Source organism: Varroa destructor, unplaced genomic scaffold (assembly GCF_002443255.2).
Source record: "Varroa destructor unplaced genomic scaffold, Vdes_3.0 BEIS01000007.1, whole genome shotgun sequence".
Lineage (NCBI taxonomy): Eukaryota > Metazoa > Arthropoda > Arachnida > Mesostigmata > Varroidae > Varroa > Varroa destructor.
In genome coordinates, this window is record NW_019211460.1 from 2,004,258 (window position 1) to 2,032,094 (window position 27,837).

Genomic DNA, 27,837 nt, shown 5'->3' on the forward strand with positions numbered 1-27,837 from the left:
GTAACTGGTGTATCTATCGAATTCAGATCTGTCAGTAAGGCAAGAATAGTCTGCATAAGTGTACTTCCGTACTCACGCTCCGCTTACTAATAATCCCGTCATCCTGTTCCAGTACGATCGAAACATCAGCAATTTAAAATTAACGTGCAAGCTACAACGTCAAATATGGTGCCTAAACTTAACCAGTATTTTTAACTAAAGGGACTGGAACCATTCGGTATATTAAACGGTTTATTTTACAGAAACTCTACCTGCCTTTCTTTTCAGTCACCATTTACTAGCATATTATTTCATATAATTATAATATTTATTATTATTTAATTAGGCCACCTGAGTAGCTCACAGTCTCACAGCTCTCGCTCGCTCTATCTCTCTATTTCTCTCGCTCTGGCCGTAATCGGCACACCCCTACACACCACCTGCACGGCTTAATAGCCCGCCCGCCCCTAGTCATTTGGAATTTTGTTTTTTTTTTGGATACCACTGCTGTTCCTCTTATCAACCTCTGCCAGTCGTTTCTCGAAGCCCTTCGGGTAACGTACTAAGTGTACATATGTGTAATTATCCTCGACGATGCTTCATCGTATGTTTCGATCAATCTGCTTTTTTCCGTCCCTTCTAAACTCTTTCCCTCATTTATTATCCATACTTCCTCCCGAGAGCAACGTTTGATTATTGACGTGTGTCATGGCGGTCATTGTTGCTTGACCTTTGACTTTTTTCTACTGTGTTTGTTTTTACGCAATTAGGTTTTTAAGCGCTGCAAAAGTTTCTTTCGTGTATGGCTTGTCTCACGCCTAATTTATATCGAAACGATGTTTTACCTGAAATGCAAATCTGCACTTTATGGTACTTTTTCACTACTGTCGGTTTCAGTAGATGCTCTACAGTAAGAGAATATTTTGAGTAAGCTCAATTATAGAAATCAGCCGATTGCATGTATTTTTAATTAACTAGGTTGCTGTCCTTCGGGAAATGAACAAGACAGAGGGGGGTTCCACCCACCCCGCACTCACCTCGTAGCTAAAACACGACGAAACAATTTTTTTAGAGCACTGCTCCGTTGCAGGAGTGTCATGTAATCACAGTACGACAAGGATTTACACTGTGGTTTTAATTAGACAGTTGGCTTAAGGCAGGTAAACGTTTAAACGCGGCTGCCATGGCGCCTGTAATTTTTCTCTATGGAGTGTTCAGTACACATATGTATCCCAATAATCACTCCTGTCGGCGTGTCATACTTCGACTGCGCTTTTTCATCGCACAAAACGCATTCGTAGCTCTTCTTTTCGTCTTGACGCCATCATGTGATCAACTCCTCTCTTGATGATGATATTGTTATCATCATTATTTATTTCATATTCGTTGCGTAACTCTCAGTCAATGATACTCTTGTTACCTCTTTTTGTTGCAACTCTCATTTTCCTTAATTATTATTTCTTCTTTGTCATTCTTCTTTTTATTGTTATTATTTTTACTAGTATATATTTTTAAAGTTTTGGAAAAAAAACGTATGTTACACGCTCATTGCCTCGTATAGTCACTTCCCGGCGGCGGCGGCGCTGGTAACGGATTATCGTTGTCGCGCTGTTGTTGTTGTTGTTGTTGTTGAACATTGGATCCTGCAGACACCAGGAAAGGAGTGGGATTCGTTGCACTGCTATGTCCACTGCTCCCACCGGCGTCTCCCGACGCTGCTGCAGGGCCATTACTACCATTAGTACCCCTATGAACAGCAGCTCCGCCAGCGCCGCCACTACCACCAGAAAAGCTAGCACCGGAATTTCCACCGGCAGCTGCACCGTTATTGTCTGAACTGGCCCCCGCAAGATCACCCCAGTCATCTTCGTCGTCTGCTAGCGAACTGTCGTCTGTTATGTTCGCGTGGTCATCATCATCATCGGCAGCAGCAGCAACTATTGTGGATGACGCCTGCTGTTGTTGTTGTTGTTGTTGCTGCTGCTGCTGCTGTTGTTGCCGCCTTTTGCTGTCGTCCACCTGTGCTACGAGTAGCTTTAGACTAAGCTCTGGTTTATTGTGTTTATATTTAGTGCGACTGCTGCTATTACTGGTATTATTGTTGTTGTTGTTGTTGTGGTTGCCGTAATTACTGCTGCTACTGTTGTTTGCGACGTTTATGTTGCGAGCAGCAGAGGCTCCGTCACTCCCACCGCCAATGGCTGATGACGTCGACTTTTTATGACTAGAGTTGGCCGTGGCACAATGCAGCTTCCAGAGAGCACTGTTGGGCAGAAGTGAATTAAGCAATAGATTCTCCACAAATTGAGCGCGATCAGGCGCCGCTGCTGAAGTAGCCTGTGAACCCGATGTGGTTGAGGTGAAAGATCCGCCTGTCGATGGCCCCGTCGCTACCGTCGCCGCAGTTGACCACGCCACCGCAGTCGTTGCCGCAGACGATCCCCCTAGGCAGCCCCCCAAAACGCCTGCCACACTGCCGCTAATTCCGACATTACCGTTATTCAGGTACCTGAGTAAACATGACGCAGAAAATATAGATGTTAGCAATTTTTTTAATGTTGCTTTAGGTTTATATTCGGGGCATTACCTCGTTGAAACCATTTTAAGTTCGTCACTAATTAATTTACGTGTGTACATGTAACTAGCCACATTTCTATCACTAGCAGATTCTATTTTAATGTAACGTAAATACCTGGAGAGCAAGTACTGCGATTGGCCTGAAGCAGCTCCCAGTGAGCTCTGGTGACCGCTGTCCTGCGTGCCTGCTAATGAGCCTGACTGGTGAGACGGCAGCAAGCTCGAGCTTCCTGCACCACCTACGTCTAATAAACCGCCTGTCCGACGAGGCAGTTTATCCGTGAGTTGCTGTCGAGCTACAGCAGAATGTTGTCGCTCCAACTGTGTAACAGCAACATATCCACGTCGATATCCATGCAACAATCAACGAGAAAATTGCTACCGTTGTTAGCTCACAATTAGTATACAGTTGATTTGTTCGTCGATTCTATATAGACTGACTAAAATCTATGTATGAATGATGAGACACGTCCTCATTTTAGAACTAATCTTACAATTAAAATAACAGTATTTCACAATAAGTCAAGTAATAAACCATTCAGAAAAGATGATCTGATTACATACACTGAGACAAAGTAAACGAAACTGAGTTTTCAAAGTTCTTTCCAGTTATGACTACATGCAAAATGTTAAACCCAAGACCCGTTGCACCAAGCGACCACCCGGTCATCTTCTATGTAGTCGTTACGCTTATAATTGTAACGAGGCTAAAATATGAACCTTTGAAAATTATTCCACTTTACGCTAAAGAGTCGGCTCAAATAAAACATAGTATTCAATACGAATCCTTATGTATCTTATATGAACTTTTAATTTATACTTTGTAAAATCCGCTTCCTGTCATCATAGCTCAAATAGAATATGTTCACTTTGTTGTATTTTAGTAAGCACAAAAGTCGTAAACAACAAACAAAAAACTAACAAAACTGAAACGTTTTTCAATTATAAAATATTTTATGTTTTTATTTTTTTAATAAATTTGTACAAATCATTTTTCTTCTTATTTTAAATCGATACCTGGCTAAGATTGTATATAAAAATACAAAAGGAGTACAAAAGCCTCAAAAAGAAAATTTTATAAGAGAATTCAAGATTGCGTTAATCGCCCATAGGATAGCTTCACTGAAAAAAGCCCTATGCAGCTAAACATTAGAAGCTCGAATAAAGTCGAATCGTTGGTATATAATCATCCAAATGCTTCTAAACGTGATTACCTGACAGATACATTTAACGAGTTTTTGGAATAACAAAAATGAAAACCTAATTGAGAGATATTCGTATTTGTGCCCTACACAGTTTTCGTTTACCAATCATAGCTATGTTTACTATATTTGATGGTACACAAGACATGTATTAAATAAAAGTGATTGATCCATTGTCTTTCTTCGTTAATAATTGATAGTGTACCAGCTGTAATTGTACTTCACTATTGACGCTTCTTTTGCAGGATATTTTAAATTAATAATAATAAAATCGATTGCGCTACGCGAAGCAGTTTCGGATAAAGTGCGACGCGGTGAATGTGCTTTTTTTGAATGACGGGAGATAGAAGATTACTGACGGCGCGACGGTAAAAATATATCAGTTACAGTAAAATGTGTAATAATAGACGTCGCCAAATGGCTACGTCTTCTGCGCAAAAGCAGTCACAAAGGGTCCTAAAATATTTGTTAAATCAGGTTTCTGTTTCTACAGCTTTACACCACCGTTTTCGCTTTGATTCATTTTAGGTAGTATAAGAGCAGACTGCGTTCTGCATAATAAATGTTGTAATAATTGACTTCTACTGACCTGCATCTGAAGTTGTTGAATGGTTTGCTGCGCAGAGGGCACTGCGCTGTGGGCCGACTGTCCAGCGGCCGTGCCCGTACCGCTTGTTGCCCTTCGAGTGCCAGACAACTGCGACAGAAGCTCCGTAATTGACTCCATTGCCGAGTCCCGAGGCGAAAGTGGCATCGCAGTAAAGGCCATCTGCGGATGTCGTCGAGAAGTCCGACCACCCAAGCCGGCGCCTCCACTTCCAGCAGTTCCTCCTCGAGAGGGCATTCGTCTTGGCTGTAAATGCATCAACAAAATCGTCTTACATAAATATTGCACTGATGAATAGGTCTATATGAAAAAGCGAAATTCCGTGACGAAAATAATAACAATAATATGTATATATTATTGTTATTATTTTACATAATGTATTTTACATACATATCTATATATGTAACCTGTTGACGTAGGTCGTGCTGAGTTGAGGTTCCGTTTGGCTGTTGCCCGCCCGCCTGTTGTATTTGCAGGCTGCTGTTGCTGTGTGAAGGAGGTGGAATACCGTGGTGAGCTCCATGACCTCCACTAGGATGATGGCCACCTGTATGAGGATGTCCATGGCCCTCGTCATTGCCACCTCCCCCTCCGACCCCCCCGGCAGTTGTGCCCGTCCGATGTTCCCGCTGAATGTGCGCGACAAAATCTAGCACTAAATTATTCGGTTCGCCACCGGGCTGTGACGCGCATACCGGACATACCTTCAGTATAATAAGCAAAACATTCAAGCATTTTATAAGTGTATAAAATTACATAAATGGATAATTTAAGTTTTATCACTTTTGAATAGGAAATGACTTCTCTTAACCCTGTCGAAAAAGGATTAGGGTTGCACGACGCTAACTTTGTCGGAGTGCATCTGTCTTTGCACACACGTATTTTCAACACCATTAAATACATGGGAGACTCTGCGACATGCATCCGGAACATCGCGGCCAATACAATCAAAAGCAGTAATAACAAAGGACAGAAAAAATGTGTCGAACTTAGACTAATGCCAAATTTCGACGCCTTTAACAATACGGCAAGAAGACGACGTTCGACCATAAATTTCGCACTTATTAGTATTATATTCTAAAATCAACGAGTTGAGCAAATATTCTAGGTTCTTCTTAGTACTGAATTTAGATCATTGACTTTTTCACGGTGGTGGAGGTGATGTAATTAAAAAGATGATGGCAGTTGCGCAATGATCTATTTTTTTATGCTATATAAGATTATACATAAGCATTGTTCATGTGAGCTGTAAACGTCAAGACTCAGTTCAATCTTTAACAATTATTATAAAAAAAGACTCGGCCATTTGTATATCTATATTTCCGCATGCATGGTAAATAAGGATCTGCTATGAAGCCGAGGATCACGGCCTATAAAGTACAAATGAATGGTCCGTTAGGTAACACACTTAAGGGCTCAATAGAGACAATTAGAAATAGGAATATTGTACAGTCCGACTTTATAGTATTTAATTAACGTTAACTCATCTGACTAACCAAACTAATATAATAACCTTCATCTATATATACACTTTAGCTTAATAAACGATTCAATTTATCATGTGTAATCAGAGATTTTTCTCACAAAAAACAACACATGTGTATACAGGCTGGACCAGAATATTTGGGTTAGTGATACTGACGACTTCAACGGCTAGATCCGAGTGTTCGCCACACGCGTGATCGTAGAGGGCGGTCTCGGTAAGGCCCATACGACCGCAATAGGGGCAGGTCAACGAGAGCGGTGCATCCGTTGTGAGGGAGGCGCTTTCCCCAGCGTAGTATAGCTCATATTCGGCGCGTGGTAGCATGCACTGCATCGCGTGCGAAGATATGTGACGCGCACTACAACCAATTCACGCACAACATCATACTTGTACATATACGCAATACCATAATAATAATACAGATAGTGACAATATTAGTAATAATAAGAACGGCATAAAAGCCGATAATGAAGCTCCACAAATAATGATTAAACAACTCTAGAGAGCTTACACAAATACAAGTACAAATGTAATACACGCCAAGGGTATCAAGATTAACCGTGAGAATTCCGGAAGCGTTTTCATCGTAGTTGACAACTTTGATCTCGAAAAAGAGTAACACACATTGGGAATCGCATAGGATGATGAATATTATATTATAATGTTTCCGGACCCTTGTGGCCGGTTATAAAGCTTTTCAACTCTGAAGGGTTTCACAGGGAAGCACGGGGACGGCAGTAACCTTCGGTCCAAATCTAAGCTAATTCAGATCTAGCTAGTTATCTCAACGAGCCACCAACTTTCTGGAATCGCATTTCTATGACGTCTCATGTATAACATTAGTGTTATCTTATAAAGACATGTGGGTTTTTCTTGTCAGATCCATCATATATCATTAGTTATCTGTGCACCACCTATTTTACAAACAGGACATATATAAGCAGCAAATAAATATTCAACTTATTTTATCAACAACATTATTAAGCTTGGTGTAACCAACCTTGCTGCTCCGCTCTCAAAACAGCTTCCACAAAGGTCGTAGTCAAAGCAGACGAGGCATTTGTACCGACGCCCCTTAAAGTTATTGCGAAGACACGAGTCGCACGATACGCCTGCGGAAAACACAAAAATTAAAGGTAAACAACTGTAAACTACTGTAGGTAGCCCATAGCCTTGATTGCATAATAGAAATGTGAACACTAATTCAAAAGAGGCAGCGAAACTTGGCAGTGAGCATGCATAAGAAAACTGCGGTAACTTTGGAATGAGAAGTTCATGTCTTACCTTTCTTAATGCTTAACTAGACACAGAGAATAAGAACAGATAATATTATGTTAAAGTGCGGATGATCCATTAAAGCTCATTTTTTTACATTCATAAATGCAGTATTATTGCAAAAGAACACTCACGTCTCAATTACTTGTGCATATGCTTGAAAAATAAAAATTTCGCTCAGTACGGAAGGGAAATACCCATGAGATGCTTTATGGGCCTCCGTCTATAACTACGGACGTCTTTAGAATTGCAAGCTCATTCTGTAATAATTCCTTTAACAATAGAATTAGTAAAATTCATTGAAGAATTGTCCGAATGCACCCATTGTAATGTCACGCAGAACATGTGATGTTAAAGAAAGTGTGCAGTTCCTTAAAATTGGCTCCCTGCAACGGATTAGATCATTGCAGCTTTTTCTCCACTTTTGTTTCACCCAAAACAAAGCATGCTCATTCAGGGCTAAGCTAATCTAATGGCCCTTAGATGGAGCTGATCCTTCGATTCCCAAATACAAATCTACTTCGGTATTTCTTCGGATGTGATTTTTTTCCGTTAAATACGGTGAGAATTTGGTCCATACGGGTCAAATGTTTAAAAGTGGGATAGCATGCAAAATCGACGCTTGTATTACAGATATGGAAAACAAATCTATCCAGTTTCGAACCTGTTGGAGCATATTCAATTAGCTGGCCGAGCAAATATGTTATTTTAATATTACGGGAATATTATTATTACGGCATATTGGTATACGGAAAATGAACACTTTGCGTAATTCCATCTGGTCGGTGCTCCTTACGAAGCCGAAGCTAATATCTTTATCTTCTTCGAACGATTGCAAGTGAAAAGCCTCACGGAGCTGTAACTAACACAATCTGCAGCCATATTTTGGTCTACAATGCCATCTATACTCCAAGAATGGATGACTTGGCGCGGAGAATCTTCTCCTGGAGTTACCCTTCTAAACTAATATTGCAGACAATGGGAACATTTTCTCTGTACCACTACAAAATGTCTCAATGGCCGTTAATTTCAAATATTTTGACTTATTACTACGATAAATTGCATGTCTGAGGTATTCTTAAATAGAGTCAAGCACAGCACGATGATGCCTCAAGGTCGGAAGGAATTGTTCTGGTAAAGCATCATACAAGCTACGAATGAAACAGGGACCATTACCTACTACAAACCATTCGAACTGGCCCTGAAGTTTCCCATACTTGAAATCTAAATCGATCAGAGAAAGTTAAAGAAACTAATATCTATAATATCGAAATAATAATATATAATATAATAATAGCGAAAATAAAAACTAATATCTTGACTTAAATGTCACACACGAACACGAGTTATCTGTCTGGCTACCAGCAGCTGCATGGATTTGCTTAAATGTTAACAAGTGATAGTTTCGAAGGCTTCCAATCAGTGGTAGTGAACAAAACATGAACGTTAAAAAAATTCAAGAATTAGACCATCCTTTTTACCACTTGATAGTAGAATTAGTTGAGTAACATTTTGAAGCAGTTTGACACTTACGCACACAAAACAATATTATTACGTAATTGATTTGACCCAGAAAAGTACGCCCGGTACACCCAACGTAACTCAAACATGCCTCTTGTAATACTTTTCTTGAAAGGCTTTTAGCAAAGTTCATTTATTGGAATTTACTGTTTAGACTCCAGTTATACGGTGTCCGTACGCCACTTAACTGAAATCTAGTAACTGAAATCCAGTAACTGAAAAAACAGTAGTTTCATTGAAAGTCTTACAATATGTTCTGGCGCCCAGGGAAACACACAGCAGAAAGTATACACACCAAAGTAGTAAAAAATGACTCAGTATAACCTAAGCTAACTAGTTTCCTGGAAAGCCTCTTCACCATGAATGTTGAGTTATTTATTAGACCGATATTGGAAGTTTTAAAAGACCCAAATTGTTTACGAACACATTATTAGAGGCGTCAACACTATAATTTTGGATACTAAAAGTAAAACTCGGATCTTGATAACTTCTTTTGTATGATACATAAAGGGATATAGAGAATTATAGCTTTTATTATTTAAAATGTGGAGAATAAATTTACTTTAATGCAAAAAAAAAGTAACAAGAACTTATTATTGGGGTAAATAATGATAACAACAATAATAATTGAATAACCTTGGTAATTGACTTCGTGTCATAATACTTATGTCAGTTTCTGAAAGATAATCAAATCTAAATACAGTTGTACATTGAATGATTTCTATGGATAACGTATACGCCTAAATTAGTGTACAAGTAAATTCGTAGACCTCGCAATACAGGGAAGTACAGTTATTCCTTTATAGTACAAATAACTTGTACAAGTTCTACAAGGCATTTATTTTCCCATGCACCTGCTTTCGTTTTTGTATGATGGTACTACTAAAGATATATAGTATGGCTTTACGTTACCCATCTCTAAAAGATACATTACTAATAAGATGAAAAAAGTGCGTGGCACAGCAAAATAAATTATGGTATAATGGCGAGCATTTTTTTTTTTCGATTAAATATCTTATCGTAAGAATGGCGCTCCTGCCTACACCATTATTATTAATATTGCTATTATTGCTGTTATTTCATCAGGTCATTTCTGAGCTACTAGAAGCTAGGAGCTAACTGCAAACGAACTCGATAATTACCTTCATGGCGAGACATGATGACACTAGTGCACTGGTAATCGTGCGTTTACCCGCACCATCTACGGGACGCCACCGTTTCTCCAGCCTCGCAAAGGTCACGGCAGACTTTTGCCTGATCGGGACTCCTGTTCAAGTTTAAGTATATTGCACTCTCAAACCGCCGCGGGGGGGGGAGGGGGGTCTCGGGCCAACAGAGACCTGACTGTCGACTTGCTTTGTATTTATCTCGATCTCCACTAATAGTAGAAGCTATCTAATTATCACCAAAAGTCGGCGGCTTAGCACTCACTACACCACGTCGCCCCCACAACAACCACGCAAAATTTCCTTATAATTGACTTCTTCATTTATTCTGTCCGTCCCTGTTTGGGCTCGTCACTAATCCTCGTTCCGTGAAATACAGCGCTCTCTATTTATATGTTGTATCGTTGTCGCAATAATAACGAGGACTTTCGTATTGCGTAGGTGAAGGGGAAGAAAAAGAAACGGCTTGCTCCGTGTCTCACAACTTCTTCCGAGAGAAGTGATTCTCAACTCAACATCTCTCTTTTACGCTGCTGTTGCTGATGTTTACTGCCCCGGTTCGTTCTTGCGTACCACCATCAGCAGCAACAGCCAACACTGGCTTAAAAAAGCTGCTGGTGCAGAGGCGCAATCATTCCCCTACCAATGCTACTGCATATACAACCACTGCAACTGCGGCTGCCGCTGCCGTAGCACTTCTGCCAACAAACACTAATCAACCTACAACCGCTCCGACAGGCCAATCGAGGCTCACGGACAGCTGCAGCTAAGGCAAAAACACTACCACTTTGATGAACAGAGCTGCTTTTGCTTCTGCCGCCAGCCAGTTGTAGAGTAGTAGTTGCGCTTGCCGTAGTCCCAGCACATGGACCGCACAGCCAGCCGTCAGCAGACCAGGCAGCCAATCGACCGACCGACCGAAAGACGAACGCGGATCGACGAACGGCGGCGCAGAGTAGAACAATCGACACAAACCAAAAAGTGGCCCGCAATGGCAACATCAACACAAATACTAGCAACAATAACAATTCGGATGGCGACGGAGAACCCAGGCAGGAAAACGGCTGGACAGGCAGATAGGCTCAGTGTAGATAATCACGATAGAGAGGACAGAATCAAAACATTCACACAACGGCACTCGACACACCACGAACGATGGAGAGTGGCCGTGCTGGTCTGCTATAACCACCTTCCTAGCTAGCTTCTATGCGTTATTATTCTCGTCAGCCAAAGACTGTCTGCCATCGCCATGCGTCGTCTGGCTGTTGAATTAGAATGTGGCCTCTCGCACGTAACGTCGGTCGACAGCCTTTAAAGAGGATAACACATGGGCTCGCCTACGTCGGCTCGACGAAACAGGGTTTTTGGCTTTGTTATGGCCAGGAGCGTTTCACACGTTGATATGGTATGGATAACTCACGGTTTGATACACGTGAGTTATCCATACCATCAAAAGACTGGGCGTGCAGTTCCCGGTCGTATTCTCTAAACACGTCCAGTGGGGTGACAGAAGGGAAAACGGGAATTCGCGCAGCGCTGAATGCTGAGCTTTGCTTTATCTATCGATTATAGGCAGGTGCGTCGATACTTTACCGGAGTCAATCCCTGAAACAGTTCCTGGTTTCTCTAGCGAGACTGATGATAGCACTAAACCAGTAAGAAAATATAGCGCTAAGAAAAGCAAGTGTAGGCAAAGATGCATCTTTCAGTCAGAAGTAAAGCTAACACGTCGCTTTTACAAGTATTTGATAATGAAAATGTAGCAAGTGTGCTTGGACCCCGGTACTGTGACGTGAAATGCAGCATATCCTACCTTATTTCTTGAATAATATAACACGTGTTATCATGATATATGAACTTTAATGTGAACATAAGCACAGTATGTTTTAAATTACTGCATGTTCATTAATGCAATTCCTTTTAATACATATTAAAAGTACTTATTTTTTCACATTAGGATTATGTATGCGAAAGCAAAGTTTGACAGGGCACAGGAACATTAGTAGCTCCATGAGATTCGATTGAATGAAATCACTGAGCGTTGGCCGCATCATATCAACATAAACATTAGATAAACATTGCAATAATTTAATGGATGCATCCAACAAGTAGGCCGTTTGTGTAAAAGCCTTGACAAGCGCAGGTACATCATATATTTCTATTAATTTATTTGGTTTAAAATTAATTGTGTGTAAATGAGACAGGAGACCCAGTCAAGGAATGGGTATTAACGTATTTTGCAATAGCGTTTTATTTTTCTCAATCATATGTAATAGCCCCGGGTTGTTCTAAGAGAGAAATTGTTTGAGTGCTTTCAATTATTTCGCGTAGTTCTCCTCCACATATTATTTCGAAATACTCGGAATAATTTGATCTTTTCTTCTTGCAGTTATTTTTTGTTTAGTGTCAATAAACTAAATATTTTAACGTTGATATCCCGCACGAAAGCCGTTAAGTGTTGCTTGAAACGGCAGGGCCTCAGCGCGAAACAAAATGTGTTTACGTACGGTTTCGAACCCAAACAGCCTCTGTGTCTTCTCGGTTAGTAGACAGACTATTGGCTATAGTTTCGGTTTGTAGGTGCTTCGAAGAAGCCGGTGAGGAGATAAAGATGTTGCCGCTGAAGGGGACAATTATCGATCATACTAAGATAGGCTACTTCGTCTTGTCTGCAACACTAGCACGTGTGTAGGATATCGGACGCGCAGGCATAGAAAACAATTCATAAACAACTCCGTATCGTCGTTTTAAGCTAAACAATTTTGTCCCGCAGTACAGTGCACTGTAATTTTGAATCTCCGCGTAAGTAACAAGTTGTGCGCCATAATAATTTAATTAAAAACATTATACGGTGTACAATGACAACAACTACGGAAGTTTCACAAAAATTATTCTTGTTGTGGTGACAGTATGTTGTTAATTTGATGTGAATTGTGTGAATCGATACTACAGATCAGCTGTGCTGTTTGTAGCGGAAGTTTTTTTCATTTCTTTACTATGTTCAGCAGTTGTGTATGACGAAGACCTGTGTTAGCACTACACTTGTCTACTTCCTATACATTTAGAATGTTCTATACAAAATATATAACATTCCTGTGTGTACGACATTACAGAAGCATATAAAGGAGTCTTAATATTATATTTCCCAGATACTGACATATGTCGGCTTTGATATTTTGAAAATAAAATTCCCTTAGGCATTAGTGGAAGATTATTTGTCTTCAAATGATAGATGGCTCTGTTATTGAAACGTGAGAAATTATTCCTAGATAAAACGAAAAAAAGTTACTGTCGAAGAGGCCCAATACCTGCTAACCTTAACGTTATTGCTCCAGACTTGCAGATCTACGCCGTTGTTAGTCCTGTAGCTAAAAGTGCATAGCGTGTCCGACATTTTCACATAATGTATTTGGAGATGAATTTTAGACAGCTTCTTTTCTAGTTCGCATATTTTTATAAAATTTTATTTACTACGCGGCAAGGGTGATTAGATAAAGAAACCAAAAAATGGTATCTAATTTTCATCACACCTAAGCTAGCTTTCTTAGTGCTTTTGCCGACATAAGTTGCCCAAGTTTAGTACCAGCTTCGATTGTATATCTCTACTTTTACTACAGTAACGAACGTACTAAAAGCATTTTATATTGCTTACTGCTTTTGGCCGCGTGTATCATATCAATTTAATAATCGAAACATATTCTCTAGATTCAATCATCTCTCTTGCAGATAACACTACATAGAACACTGCCAGTCAATTAAGCATACTCCAACAATGCCTTTGCGATAATAAGATTGCATGCCATAGTACTACGTAGCTGCATGTGGTGGGTCAGTTCTTAAACTGTTGATTCGTGTGTTATGAAACTATATGATCCTCGCCTGTACATGGTGTTTACTTTGCATTTTACTTTTCGATTTGCAACAAACGTTATAATTAAAGGCTGTTAACCAAAACAATTTCGATTAATTACTCAGATTATCGTGGAACAAATTATACGTGATAGGACCGATTTTATCGGTGGGAAAACAACCGTTCTTCGTAGTGTATGCGGCATATCTGGAATCCTAGACTGCATATTAATTGTTTGTCATGCTTGTCAGTAAAGCTAAAATCAATCTAGTAAATTTTATTGTTTCGAGGTTAAGTATTGAAGTGAAAAAAATATTACAAGTAGAGAAGTTTTCGGAATTTCGTCAGTTAACAATATAGGAGCTATACTGTTCTGTTGTTTTTATTTGAGTAGGTGAACAATAGTTTAGTTGTATTCGAGAGCCAGTACGTGCAAATCAATCGAATAACCTCGGTTGGCAAATCCTCTACACCTGTCATAGATAGGTTGTAATACGGCTGCAGAATGAAGAATCTATCAGAAGAGGTTCGAAGGCGGATCGAAGAGAATCGAGCAAAGGTCTGTTTATTATAACTTAAAAAGTGATTTCTTTTATCGAATACGAAAAGTAGTAAACGTGGTTAGAAGTGGCACATCTTGATTTTGCCTTTCGCTCACAAATTTAATTTTTATAATATATATATATATATAGGCAATAGCAATAAAAAAGCAAAAAGAGGCTGAAAGACTTCAGGCAGCGGCTGCACAAGAAACGAATCGAAAGGAACTAAAAGGGTCAGAGATGACCGCGCCGGCCAATGCAAATCAGAAGGGTGTTTCGATGCAGTCGAGCGTTGTGAGCTTCCCTGGACAAAATATGGTTAGTGCTTCAGACTAGTTGTTACTCGGTAAATTTACAGTTAATATAGAAATTAAGTCTAAATATTGGTCTGTATTGAGTAGTATGTCGAAGCGCCATTGTTTGCCAGCGATGGGCATACAGAATACGCGTTTTATTTTTTATATATATTTAAAAACAGTAACTTCATCAGTAGTTATAGCTTAGTCTGATTGTACTATTTTGGTTGTTTTGATTTAATTTTAGCCTTCTGCATCATCCTCCAAAGCTGTAAATGGACTTCACGGAGCACAAAATAGCAACCAAGCAGGCGGTAGATTTAAATATTCGTATAATGGCCCTCACATCCGCGGAGGACAGAATAACAGCGATGCCTATTATAACAACAATGTGTATAATAAAAACAGCAGTAAACCAAAACAGTCTACGACGACGAGTGGAATAAAGGTGTTTTGACCATCAAACGACTAAAGTATAAAACAAAATTTAGGTCACCTAAGCTTAGAAAGCTTTTTACGGTCCTGGTATCAGTCTGAGTATAACGTTTAATAATAGAATGTTCTGAAGGAAGCGTTACTTAAGAAGATCAGTTTATTTTTATGGAAATATATAGGCTTAACACAACAAATTCTTAGCAGTTTTTTTTAAATTTTGAGTCGCTTTCGGGCAGCAGAACTTTGTCAGCCGTTAGACCGAATACGCTATGCTAATCATAATTGTTACTTGGTGTCATTTCATTCGCTTTCCCAGGCCCAGCCTATCATACCTCGGGTGACGGGACTTTGTATTCTCATTTCGGGTGCTGAATTTCGTTTACAATGCGGCTATAACGCCAAACTAACCGAGCTTCTGAGAACTTTCCCCGGATCACGGTAAACGTCAATAGAAACAGCATATACAATGCTTTACACGTGGGAATTTTTTTTTGAGACGATTCTAGAAGATGATATAATACTACTCGCCAGTATCAAATGTTTATCTTTAAAACTGTTATTAGTCAAGAATAAAGGCATCAACAGGTATTGCAAAGGGTAGTGTGGAACTCAATATTAACAGCAGCAGCAGCAACATAAGCACTCAAACAGCGTCCTCCATTCACCTATCAACTGTCTGGAGAGGCTTTCGCGCTATCAAGGCTGTATGTCTTGTCTACGAACGGCAAATGCTCGTAAGTTTATGAACAACCCCTGTCCACGCTATCAATGAAAAGAAGAGATGGTTAGTATTTTAAAGAGGTTCTAGTTTTTATTGAAACTCGGTTCAACGTCTGATAAGACAAAAGGATCGTGTTACTTGAAGCAGCCCAATCAAGTACATATATAAGTTTTCAGATATGATGCGTCTACTCGGCATTATTGTTTTCGTCTCGAGCACATGGAAACGTTATTGAAAAAAGCTCGAGAAGAGGTTCCAGAAGTTAGTATTACTGGACTGCCAACTTTTATTCCTAAGGTAAGCAAAAAACAAAACAATATCTGATTCGTCCTCTGAGACTGACGTTAGGTAGTCCTGTTGTCTCATATTTAAAAATTCATAATTTTCATGTTTACCTGTACAAAGCTAGATCTGACAAAGTTAATATATTTAGGTTCTTCGCTCAAACGTTCAAATACACACGGAGGATGTAGAGATGTCTTCAATCGATCCAAAGCTCAGGAAAGCTTTAAGACCCTTCCAAAGGGAAGGAGTACTTCGGGGTATCGCTCAGCGGGGCAGAATCCTGATAGCCGATGACATGGGTCTTGGTAAGTGTAAGCGGCATGTTGTGTGCGTAAGGGAGGAAGGGACAAAAAAGAAAACACAGTTTGAAGTTTTATCAGTAACTGTGTTACAGAGATAAAGTACACGATTCTTCTGAATGGATGCGGTCGCGCACATATCCCTTTAGTATATTCACGATGGGCCAATGAGCTGCGGAACATTGCCTTTTGAGCATCTAGAAATGTGAATCTCGTCATGATGAATAAATACTATATTTTGTTATTCAAAAACATTCTGCGAAGGAAATCGGAAATTCAGTCGAAAACTAACACGCGATAGCGTCTTGAACACCTAGTTGAAATATATGTGTATCCTCGATAGAAACCCTCGTTGATGTCGGCAGAAGCAACCGCTTGCAGAAAATTAATAAAGCAGACCGCATTTTGTTGAGTATAGTTTACAATGAAACGTTTAATATAACAGTAGATGTTATACAGAATACAGTAGCTCATACAGCATCACATAGCAAAATCCTGACCAAAAAACGTCTAGATTCTGAGCCAGACTTAGCTGTCAACTTTAAAATGCAATGTTGTTTTAAATAAATCGTCGTCGTTTTCAAAAAAAAAAGAAAGAATAAGGAGAAAAAGAAATTTGGAGAACGTTGTAGACATAAGATCTTTTTGGAAAATTGTCATAAAAGACGGAACGAACAAGTCGACACAGCGTGATATTTGTGTTTACACACACCCATAAATGACCCTAACGTTACGTATTATCTTAAATTACCCATGTGCTGATCTAAATCAACTTAGCGGTAATCTCTTTCAGGTTCGAGATCTGCTCATGTAACCAAATACTAAAATATATAAAGCTGTGTCTCTCGGTAGAAGTAGTAATAATGCAAACATAGGCGCGAACCACGTCGACGGGTCAATAACAGCAGCAAATCGCGCAGCGCTTACGAACTATTTATCTATAATGTTCACGTACGCGACAGTGAAAAATTGATATTCCAGCATTACCATTATAAAATAATGAATATGCTCTTGGACGATTACCGCACTTATTTCAATCCCTGTTTTGACTGCAGAATCGGTATGCTCGTTGAATTGCCTTTATATACGACGTAGATAACGAGTCTATCTTGTCTTTGACAATTACATTCGATGGCAAGCATGTTTAATACGTAACAACGATTCTGTAATATATCGCATTTCGCTAGCATCTGAAATAAAGCCTCCGGCGTAGAAAAACGTGATATATTGGTGGTGATGTAGAAAATAGGGGTGATCTGAACTAAGAGGCTAAATAGGATGTTCTCGTGAAGAATTGTTCGTAAACTTCATCATAGATAAATTAGAGATAATAACTCTAATAGTACTATTTTACTTATCATTATTTATACGCCTACAATATTAGAAATGTATGGATTATCTTCCTTCCTTGGCGCATTGATTTCAACTTACTGTAAGCCTATTATTACCAAAACAGTAAACCTACTTCTCCCGGTATTTTTGCTAATACAAGATTTTTCAGACTTGTTCATATGAGTTGAAATGTTCAACTAATAGTTCATATCTCACAATTATTGATGTGGGTGATTGGACAACCAAGCCCCATTTGTTTGTTTCGTTCTTAGCTTGAGATGGGTGATCGGGCCCTGGATCTATAGGAAAATCCGGCAGGTTTTGAAATTAATTAACTTTTGGACGTTTTTTTGAACAAGTCGGGCTAGAATGATGATTTGTCAATATGTGTTAGAGCTACTCTTCTTTATTTTTTACAAGCTTGTACCAACGCTCTGACAATTTCTTAACAGCATTATGCCTATCATTCGCGTTCCGATAAGGAATTACTGTATCTATAGGCTTCTGGAAATAAATAGATAACGAAATATGCTTGCCCACTAGTTGCCTTTTTCCGCATGGAAAGCTCCGTAACCACATGGTAAAAAAATAAGCGAATTAAAACCAACGTTGGATATTTCTTTTTTCAATCCAATGGCGATGAGGACTGACATGGCCATCAAACAACCAGACTGCATGCTTCCGATTGCCGTGCCAAGGGCTTACGAGTAATCGAGATAGCGAGTTGCGTTCATTGTTTTATTTTTGGCAAGTATTTTATAGAAGCAGATGTTCCTTATGCCTATTATAAATACTATTATCACCTTATGTCCGAACCTGCTTAACACTGCCACTGAATTCGATTTCTTTGGACATGCGACGTCATTTTCGCACAGTCCTTTTCCACTTAGTGCTAGAGATTAAACCATGCCTCGCCTACAGTGGCCGTGTGTTCCAAGTAAAGTTCTGCAAATTGCACGTGGAGTATAGCAGTTGGAGTCGATTCACGGAGGGCCACTTTTTATTCAGTTTCCGCATTTTAAGTATCTGGGTTGTAATTGTGCAACTCGTTACATGTGAAATACTAATTTTATTCGACAGAGCCCTTAAACTTCAAGGTCTGCTTTCATAAGAAGCCTTCTCGAGTGCGATAATTCGTTCTTATCCTTCAGGTCGAGAAATTTGATCACCCCTTTACTGGTCTTCAAAATGCAAATCTCCATTTTTCAAACGTTTACACCATTTATGTATTGTGCTTTTGCCTAAGGTTTCCTAAGCAATGTCCTTCATTAATGTTCGATGAATTTCTGTAGCTTTCGAGGAACAAACGTAACCATTGAGCGTTGATTTCTAAAACCAAAAGATGTTTTTCTTCTGAACTCTTTCCTTCTAGAGTAAACTTAACCCATTTTTACTTACAAGTAGGTTATTCGCTAACATTCGTCTGTCAACGACCCGTAGTTTAAAATCTGTTTAATCTCAAAGATTCCCTTATATTATCTTAATATTTCAACCGATTCTACGTTTCCGTTGAAAAATATTCTTAAAACGATTAGTTCGCTTCTAAAACAAAGTTTCAAAGCATTTTTTAGATTGCTTACAGAGTATTTCATTTTGAAAGAAATCATTCAACTTGATGCAGTTATATATATATAATTGGTCTTAACCGGAATTCGTTAACTACTATAAAAATGTAGGCAAAACTGTGCAGGCATTGGCAATTGCCACATACTATCGTGAGGAGTGGCCGTTGTTAGTGGTATGCCCATCTTCGATGCGTTTTGCCTGGAGGGACGCATTCTTACAGTGGCTCCCTTCTATCACCGAGCACGACATCCAGGTTAGTACAGGGGTGTAATTTTTACTCCATAAATGCTCATATACAGTTCCGACTCAAAATCAGATTTTCAAGTTGTTGATTAATGTTGTTTTGTCAATGGGCCTATATTATCTGAAGTTATTTCTTAGCCAATTTAGATATTCGGAACGGCTTCATATATAATATTCGTATTAAACATGTTGCTCATCTTGACTATGTTACAGGTAGTTGTGAAAGCGGCTGAGCCCCTAGGGGCTAATCAGGTTATTATCTCCTCATACGATATCGTTTCTCGTAGAAGCGAAGACTTAATGCGAGCAAAATTCAAGGTATAATTCACGCGTCATGTATTGTCAAAAAAGTGTAACTTTTTAATAGGATCGTCACGCTGGATACAAAATGTTGATTGTCATTGTCTCAACTAAATTTACCAATTTTTTTCTGGTACTAAAATATTCACTTTTAAGCTTATTTCCACTTCTAAGCTTACATCTAGCATTACGCTATCTGAATACTTCGAAAGGAAGAAAAGCTCCTTTTCACAAAAGAAACCATTGCTTTCCAAATTTTCTTCAGAAATTCATGTGATTGTACTTAGTAAGAACCAAACAACGCGCTTTCAGCTAGCTCATGTGCTTGGTGGTCGATGAAATTCTAGCTCAATCAAATAACGAATGGTTGGTCTTATCTTCTATAGACGGTAGGGTTTACCATTATAGCGTTGCTCTCAGCAGACATCGTACCTCGCTTCCTGACCTTTTGGCTAGGATCAGAGTGTAGGAATCGTGCCTATATAATTCATCATCTTGTTTTTTGTTTTATTTACATGCTGTGATCTTCGTCTTTGCTTATTCTCAGGTATTAATATTTGATGAGTCTCATTTCCTCAAAGGTTACAAATCGCAGCGAACGAAGGTCGCTTTGGAGTTGTCTGGGAACGCAAGGAGAATCATTCTACTTTCAGGAACACCAGCGCTCTCTCGACCAATCGAGCTTTATCCCCAAATCCAATGTCTCGCTGTGAGGAACTGGCCAGTTGTACATGATTTTGCCCTTCGGTATTTAGATGTGATTTTAAGTTATTTTCATGGGTTGCATGCATGTAGCTTTACATAATGAGAAGTGATTCCATGAACCGCAGAACTTCTAATAGATTTCGCGTCTATAAATTTTACTCTCATCTGAGAGCCGTAATCGGTGTTACGGTTCCTAAATAATTAGCGTTTTTCGTGTTTAGATCTTTTATGGATGAAGTCATACCAAAAGCGGCTGCATTTGTCGGCGGAAAATGTTATGGACATTTATTTAAAATAGGTAGATTCGCGAAAGTCAGACCTAAATTTGAAACCATCACGATGCATACCTTGGTGAAAATTCATGCTGTCCTTAGAATCGTATCGATTCACATGATAGACTCTTCATTTGAGAAATTTCGCGCAAAGGGTTTCAGTCTCAAAGATCCTTCTCGTTCAAGAGGACCCCTTTTGTTCTATAACGACCAAGTATAACCCATGACTGGAGAAGGACTGTCGTTATTGCTCAAGAGTTAAGGGTACCGAATTCCATTGTAATAAAAACTTTTCTCTTTTAATGGAAAAATAACACAAAGATGGCAAGTGGTCTATGACCGATGTGAAAAAACATACAGTCAAGATCAATTCCAGTATGGTTCTTTAAATCTGCTTGCTATAGAAGCAGTTTCAACATGCCTGGGTATCAAAACGATCCAGCGAAGCAAAATTACGGCGTAAAAAATTCAACCTGTACTGAGAGAAAAAGTTAACAAGACAAAACGTCCATTATATAATGGGTGGACCAGCAAAGGCATCGTACACTGTAAGTTTCTAAAAATTTGGAAAACCCATCGCGAGCGAATCTACTCTGCATAGCTACAAAAAGCACTGCACAAGAAGAAACGCACCCTGCTGGCAGAGAATGCGTTATGCTTGAGCAGGAGAATGCCCGGGTACCCAACGCAAGAGTAACTCGCGATTACACATTTACCGTGGGAATCCTTGATGCACTCTCCAATTTTATCTGACTTTGTATCCTCTGATTAGTATCTACTCTTGAATCTTCAGAAGCCCTTGTCGAATGTTGATTACACTGGACCGAGTTAAAAATGCTAAAACCTAATTTTGGAAAGCCTACAATTATTTTTTAAGCGCGGTATTCATTTTTTGCCTGTTAGATGACAAATGCATATCTGTCGAAGAACACCAGAGTCTATTGAATGAAAATCGTCTGTGTACATTTTATAACATTTCTTGTTATTATGTCTTGCGTCTCTAAAAGCATCGATAACTGTATGCAGTGCCTATACGTTTCACTACTGCGAAAGTCACTAACATACTTATTCTCGTTTTATGTGTTCATTGTTTGTTTATTTCACGCAAAACGTGTGACATATCTTGTCTTAGCATCATTAGCACCGCTGGTTTTTTTTTTGGCTACAGCCGAGCTTGGCGTCTTTTGTAACCAAAAATTAATCACCTAGCATAACTTAACACTAGTTAGAATCTGAGGTAGATCCTAAATTAGCCTCTTTTGATTATTTAAAGGAGAAACACATGTTACTACGTTTATGAAAACCGGAAAATAATTAAGATGTATGTTGTTTTTAAGCATAGCCATCTTCAAGGACACCTAGAGGAAGTCGTTTTGGATTTTATAGCCTATTAAGTAATTCTACAATATTGTACTAATAATAAATAAAGAAATTAAAAAATGTACATTCGTCCATCCAGACGAAAATTTTCTACACTCACTAGAACGAGCAGCAACTTCACTCCCCTGGTAAATCTAGTTTTAAAAATCCCCCTCTATGCGGCTTTCCGAGTTATATATATATATGATCATTTTTTTAGGTACTGCAACGCACGTGAAACACGATTTGGCTGGGATTTCAGTGGCAGTTCATACCTAGATGAACTTCACATTCTTCTTCGAGAGGTGATCATGGTTCGAAGGCAAGTTAGATATCGTAACAAAGGTTTTTTAGATATTAGAACCCGGTTGAATCTATCTCTCCTGATATAAAATGACCTATATTAATTGTTTTTTTCTTAATGGGTAAATATATCAAATAGAAGGTAACATTTCAGTCATTTGTCTAGAATCGGTTTTCATTTTTTTTATCAAAGCCGATTCCGCTTTTTATTCTATATGCTCCTTATAAATATCATTTTCATCGTTTCATCGATGGTGTGAAATAGCGCTACACCAACAACCACGAGGTTTCAGTTTTGCTTTTTAGCTAAAGCTTAGTAATTTTCTCGCAGTATTTGCTTGTCATATAAGGTCGTTTGACCAAAAAATAAAGTTCCCCCAATGTGCCTTACCTCCTTGTACTAGTCAAAATCCTATTGTATTTAACCTTTCCCAAAAGCTATTTGTATCTACCATATAATTCATAGATAGGATTTAAGTGTAGTATATTCATCTAGTAGTTCAGTTATATAAGCGAAATTGGACCTTAGGTGACAAACGTTGATAAGCTTCTTATAGTTGAGAAAAACAACATGTCATATATCCGAATTACATCAAGTAAGCGAGCCGATACAATAAGAAAGTTTTGATAGACAAGACTAAGTGATCATTAAATCCACTGTGCAAAAACTTGCGTCCGAAATTCTATATATGTTTTTATGCATTTAGTATATGGGACTAATTGAGAACTCATCCCATTTTTGAGAACAAATTAAATTAATAGGAGCACCATTAACTAAACAACTTTAACAGTACCAAGAACTACTAATACTACGATGGAAAGTTTTAGTGAGACTGCATAGAGAAATTAGGTGAGAAAGATAAACAGAATACATCATGAATAAAGTCATTATCATTATCGAAAACACTGTCTTTCGCATAAGCAAAAATGGCATTATGTTCTGACCAATTTAAATTAGCTTTTTAGCGGGAACTATTGCATATTGTGAGCATATCAATTCTGAGAGGTGTCAGCGTCCACAAAATAACTTCCTATGTTTTGTAAAATATCAAAAGTGTAGTTCGGTGCAGATGGTGCTTCTACTTTAAAGCTCGTTATTCATTGGTTCAAATAAAACGACAAATACAGTTTTCGAGCAGAAAATTGACTGTCTAGCAGTTCATAATACCTCGTGTAGCGGACGAATATATGCAATGGAAAATAATTTAATCCTCTTTACTAAGTAACAGGAAGAACATGATCTTCAGAAATTTACCGACCGTATGAAGTACTAACGAAGGCTTCCATGTAAAGACCGATACTCACTATTAGGGCCAGTACACATAGATCGATTGTTCTTTTTGAAATTCACGTTTCTTCACGAATCTTTTTAGAGTGCTGAATTACTCTTTTGTTACCTCAATATTTCCGAAGGCATGTGTATCAAAATACTAAATTAAAAGTATTATACAGGTTGAAGAGTGAGGTTCTCGAACAGCTCCCAGATAAACAACGAATTGTGGTTCTATTGGATCCTACACTTGTCCGGAAGCAGGACCGTCAAGCCGCGTATCTCAGTCAGATGGTTAACAACATCGGCCTAAGGTATTTCAGTCAATCATTATATACTAAACATTCTAAGTACATTTAATTTTTTTAGATTTTCTTAATAGTTTATTTTTTTTTCGGCGGCTCCTTGAAATCTTGCATACCATGCTTTCTCTAACTGGGAGTACTTTGAGGAACGTTCTTTAGGCAGGCATTCGATTATTCTTGTCCAGAAACAAAATACTCGAAAAAACCGTTGGTGAATCTGTCTTTTGGCAAGTGTAGCATTATTATCTAGACAAGCGTGAATCGAGACCACAACTGTCATTCGTTAACAGGTGACAATTGAACGGTGTTGCTAACGGCTATTGCAGTTGTTTTTTTTGGTCGTCTGTTTTTCAATTCATTCTCATAGATAAAGAACTCCCGGATTTCAAATCAGGGGAATCCTACGTTTGCTCCGGTATTTCAAACAGTAACTTGAAGTTGGCTTTTTCTAGTTGAGCTATGCATGAAGCGCATTATTGTGTGTAAGTTGTAAGTTAACCGAAACAAACAAGATAGTTAAAAAGAACGGGTCACTAACTTTGAATCAGTTTGTTCTCTGGCTGGATCTGCTTATCACGCTATGTAACCAATTTACTTTTTTATGAGTCATTTTCCAGTACTGCAGAACGCCGAGGGGTTTTGATACAATATTTCGCAAAAAGTGCCGAGCTTAAGATGAGTGCCGTTTGCAAATACGTCGAAGAAATGCTTGAAGGGGATTGCAAATTTCTGGTTTTTGCACATCACTCGGTAAAGTATATATATATATACATATATACATATATATATATATATATATATTATCACTTAAGTAGGATGTTGTCAAGAGGATATATCGAGAGTCAAGCCTTCAGCCTTTGGAGCCATTTTTAAGGCACCGAAGAAACAGATATTTTTATGAAGCTCTTTGTTGGGAAATCAAACACACTATCGTCAGTACAGTATGTATATATATGTTAAGATAGTCAGCTGTATTACTGTGATTTAATAGACTGAAACCTATTTTGTTACGTTTACCAGGTTTTAGTCAGTAATATAGATAATAATCATTCTTGTACACCGATCACAAGATAGAAGATGGTAGCAAGCTTTTTTCAGGGCAGTGGAGGCGGGTCTGTCGCATTTGAAAGCACTTTGTCGATTCGTCCGATGAAAGTAGCTTTCCTCGAACAATACCTTACCTAAAAATTTTGTCATGGTAAAGTAGCTATTTGGGCTTCGTGAGGTCCTAACAGAGTCTTGTAACTTGTTTAACATAGGTGATGCTAAATGCAGTTTCTGAACTTCTCGAAAAGAAGCGTATTGATTTTATCCGCATCGACGGAAAGGTATGTCGTTGACATCTTCGTATTGAAGTGGCGAAATAGTTTCTTAATTTTTTGTTTAGTTATTTCTACGCGCACCAGTTCACTGCGTATGTCTAGCCTAATGTTTTATTTGTAAGCATTTTAGTCTAAATATGGATGCGTTGGCATTAAACACTGAATTTGCATGATGATATATTACATATTTAAAATGCTGTTGATCAATACTGGCGGCCTAGGTGAGCTCCGATGTACGCCAACAGCTGGTGGAGCAATTTCAGTCAAAGACAAGCTGCCGGGTTGCCGTACTTTCCATCACGGCTGCTAACGCTGGTATGTTGCCAATTAATTCATCATATTCATGCTTTTTGTCACTCAGCTGATAGCATATAATATAATAAATGGAGGACATCCTAGCATTAGCTGACCTAGGCCCAATGATGTCAGTAGCAGAACGATTAAATCATCTTTGAAATTAGTCGGAGCTCTGTTTTATTGTACCATGACGAACAGATGGTATATTTGATTGACTGCGCCCTACCGAACTGCTCATACTACGTTTTTGGTACATACTTACGTATATACGATCGGGTGTATACTTACAAGGTTTAATGGAATAGATAGTAACTTTCTAATAAATTGTTGCTGCTGAAATGATAGTGGCAATTAGAGAACTTTTGTGTGTATTTATTGTATTATCAGTTACTATTTATTGTATTAGGAATAACGTTGCATTCGGCAAATCTCGTGATTTTTGCTGAGCTCTTTTGGAACCCTGGGATTCTTACGCAGGCTGAGGACCGCGTGCACCGTATCGGGCAGGTAGTGAATTGTACTTTGCATACTGCCATACGACTAGTTAACGTATATCCGATGTAAGAATATAAGGTCGAACTAATGATTTTTTCCGAAGAGTAAAAGATGTGTTTTCTTGGAAGATGAATAAATGTAATATTAACTGTCTCGCGTATAATGTCTAAAGCGTTTTATGGCACAATAATGTATAGGAACAAACCAGAATGTCTGATCGGAATGTTGCAGAAACAAAACTGCGTCGTGCAATACTTAATTGCCCGGGAAACTTCCGATGACTACATATGGCCGCTAATCGAACAAAAGCTTGTTGTCCTCAACAAAGTCGGCCTCAGTAAGGATACCTTTTCCGATGCAATGAACAGGGTACGTACACAGCCATGTTCGCAGAGGCACCGCAGTGATTTTACTTGTTAGTACTTTATAATATTAGTGATCGTATAGCATTGTTTACCGATAAGTGCTATATCGTGGTCACGTCGCCTTTCTAATTTTAGGTCAAAGGCACTAGTGTTGGTCTTGAATTTATCATTTACTAGTTGCATAGGCCATCTGGAAATAGTACTTTTACCGCAAACACTGTTTAGGATTTTTTTTTTCGTGTAAAACAAGCTGAAAAGGTATAATTCTTTTAAACTTAACTGCTTTTTAGTATAGTGTATGATATGCTCGCTTTTTTAAGGGAATAAAAAATTATATATATTACTTAGGCTTGCTTTCAGTTTGCTTCCCTTTGGTATAGAGTAGTCTAGAGTATATCGATTCTAACTTTTGTGATATATACGAAAGCAACAAAAAATATGTGGTAGGTCAGCTATGCTTTTTTTATATTATGCTAGGATGTATAATAACGTGTGTCATAAAGCTGGCCTCACAACTGTAAATAGTTATTAAGCAATCCTCACATTTTTGACCGGATAGGTATCAGAGCAAGTGGTTGACAATGACCTGGAAGAAAATGGAGCCGCCGAGGGCGACAGGTAAGCTCAGTTTATCATTTAAATGAGTTGCAAGTCTGTAGGGTTGATCCATAACGACGAACCATCGGCTACAATTTTGCGTTATGTGCGCTTCTGTTATGGATAATGCTATCAAATTGGTTGGAGGAATTGAATTGGAAACTGTCAAAATGCTAGATTTCATTTATATATATGAATACTATAACCTAGACAAAGCAATCAATTATAAACGAAATTCATATATGATATGGAATATCCTGACAGATTCTGGGTTCTCGTGTAGCTTTAGGTGCCTCTGTACAACACCTTTTCAAACTACAGCTGTTTGTTTCAGTGCTGACAATTCTAGACCGCCCAGTAAACGCCAAAGAAGTATCAAAGACTTCATGAATACAACTGAAGATTCATTTTGGATTGAACTAAGTCAGGACACCTCGACTCTACTACCGGAAGATTTATAAGGGTGTAAGGTCGTCCTCAAGTTTTATTACCATTTTGGTTAGGCTTGTTGAATATGATACTTTTGAAACATAAAATGTGTACCTGCTTATGCCTCTAGTGTTAACCATCTGCGTTTGCTTAAACTAGACCTTTGATTATGTAACTTATTTTTAATTCTACAACTGTATCGTGAAGTGAAGCCCGTCGACCATTTGAATGCAGCACAAAAACGATAAAAAGGAAACAGGCACAGCACAGATTGTTGGGCTAAGATAGACCTATTTTATAGGAGAGGAGAAAAACACGAGACCTCGATGAATGGTCCGGAGGCACGGGGCATATTGCTGTTGAAGTTTTAAGTGTACAAATTTTGCTACTTTAGGGCGCTTATTGTATAAAAATATATGCATAACTAAATTTAGGA

At 38.6% G+C, this 27,837-nt stretch overlaps 2 protein-coding genes across 11 annotated transcripts; one reads left to right on the plus strand and one right to left on the minus strand.

The window, feature by feature from the left end:
- Positions 1-213: 213 nt before the first annotated feature.
- Positions 214-10,903, minus strand: LOC111254679 (uncharacterized). 2 transcript variants are annotated; one of them, XR_002675134.2, is made up of 8 exons: positions 9,790-10,903; positions 6,852-6,963; positions 6,008-6,209; positions 4,773-5,069; positions 4,348-4,611; positions 2,672-2,877; positions 1,017-2,488; positions 214-824 (listed from the first exon to the last, which is right to left on the minus strand). XR_002675134.2 is itself a non-coding variant. In XM_022815777.2 (7 exons), the coding sequence occupies exons 1-7, from the start codon at positions 9,803-9,805 to the stop codon at positions 1,525-1,527; spliced, it is 2,061 nt and encodes a 686-aa protein (XP_022671512.1). In that variant the 5' UTR covers positions 9,806-10,903; the 3' UTR covers positions 214-1,524. The 2 variants fall into 2 exon arrangements, 1 of the variants encoding a protein (XP_022671512.1); XM_022815777.2 differs by having other exon boundaries at positions 214-2,488.
- A 547-nt stretch (positions 10,904-11,450) lies between these two features.
- Marcal1 (SWI/SNF-related matrix-associated actin-dependent regulator of chromatin subfamily A-like protein 1) lies at positions 11,451-27,837 on the plus strand. 9 transcript variants are annotated; one of them, XM_086975312.1, is made up of 20 exons: positions 12,370-12,615; positions 14,058-14,222; positions 14,356-14,523; positions 14,749-14,949; positions 15,253-15,374; positions 15,834-15,954; positions 16,091-16,247; positions 19,250-19,392; positions 19,596-19,700; positions 20,230-20,429; positions 22,239-22,340; positions 23,774-23,905; positions 24,514-24,646; positions 25,156-25,224; positions 25,440-25,533; positions 25,922-26,022; positions 26,242-26,379; positions 26,935-26,993; positions 27,307-27,437; positions 27,703-27,837. In XM_086975312.1, exons 2-19 carry the CDS (start codon positions 14,169-14,171, stop codon positions 27,431-27,433), a joined length of 2,226 nt encoding a protein of 741 aa, XP_086831438.1. In that variant the 5' UTR covers positions 12,370-12,615; positions 14,058-14,168; the 3' UTR covers positions 27,434-27,437; positions 27,703-27,837. The 9 variants fall into 9 exon arrangements, with proteins under 9 accessions (XP_022671505.1, XP_086831437.1, XP_022671507.1 ...); XM_022815770.2 differs by lacking the exon at positions 12,370-12,615 and adding an exon at positions 11,451-11,468 and having other exon boundaries at positions 27,307-27,837; XM_086975311.1 differs by lacking the exon at positions 12,370-12,615 and adding an exon at positions 11,901-11,956 and having other exon boundaries at positions 27,307-27,837.

Coding starts and splice junctions, on each gene's coding strand:
- LOC111254679 (XM_022815777.2), bottom strand. Junction 6,210..6,851: donor TTTGAGAGCGGAGCAGCAAG/GTTGGTTACACC, acceptor AATTGGTTGTAG/TGCGCGTCACATATCTTCGC. Junction 4,612..4,772: donor AGCACGACCTACGTCAACAG/GTTACATATATA, acceptor ATGCATTTACAG/CCAAGACGAATGCCCTCTCG.
- Marcal1 (XM_022815770.2), top strand. CDS start 14,169: ATGAAGAATCTATCAGAAGAGGTTCGAAGGCGGATCGAAGAGAATCGA. Junction 24,647..25,155: donor TGGTTTTTGCACATCACTCG/GTAAAGTATATA, acceptor TGTTTAACATAG/GTGATGCTAAATGCAGTTTC. Junction 26,023..26,241: donor GCGTGCACCGTATCGGGCAG/GTAGTGAATTGT, acceptor GGAATGTTGCAG/AAACAAAACTGCGTCGTGCA.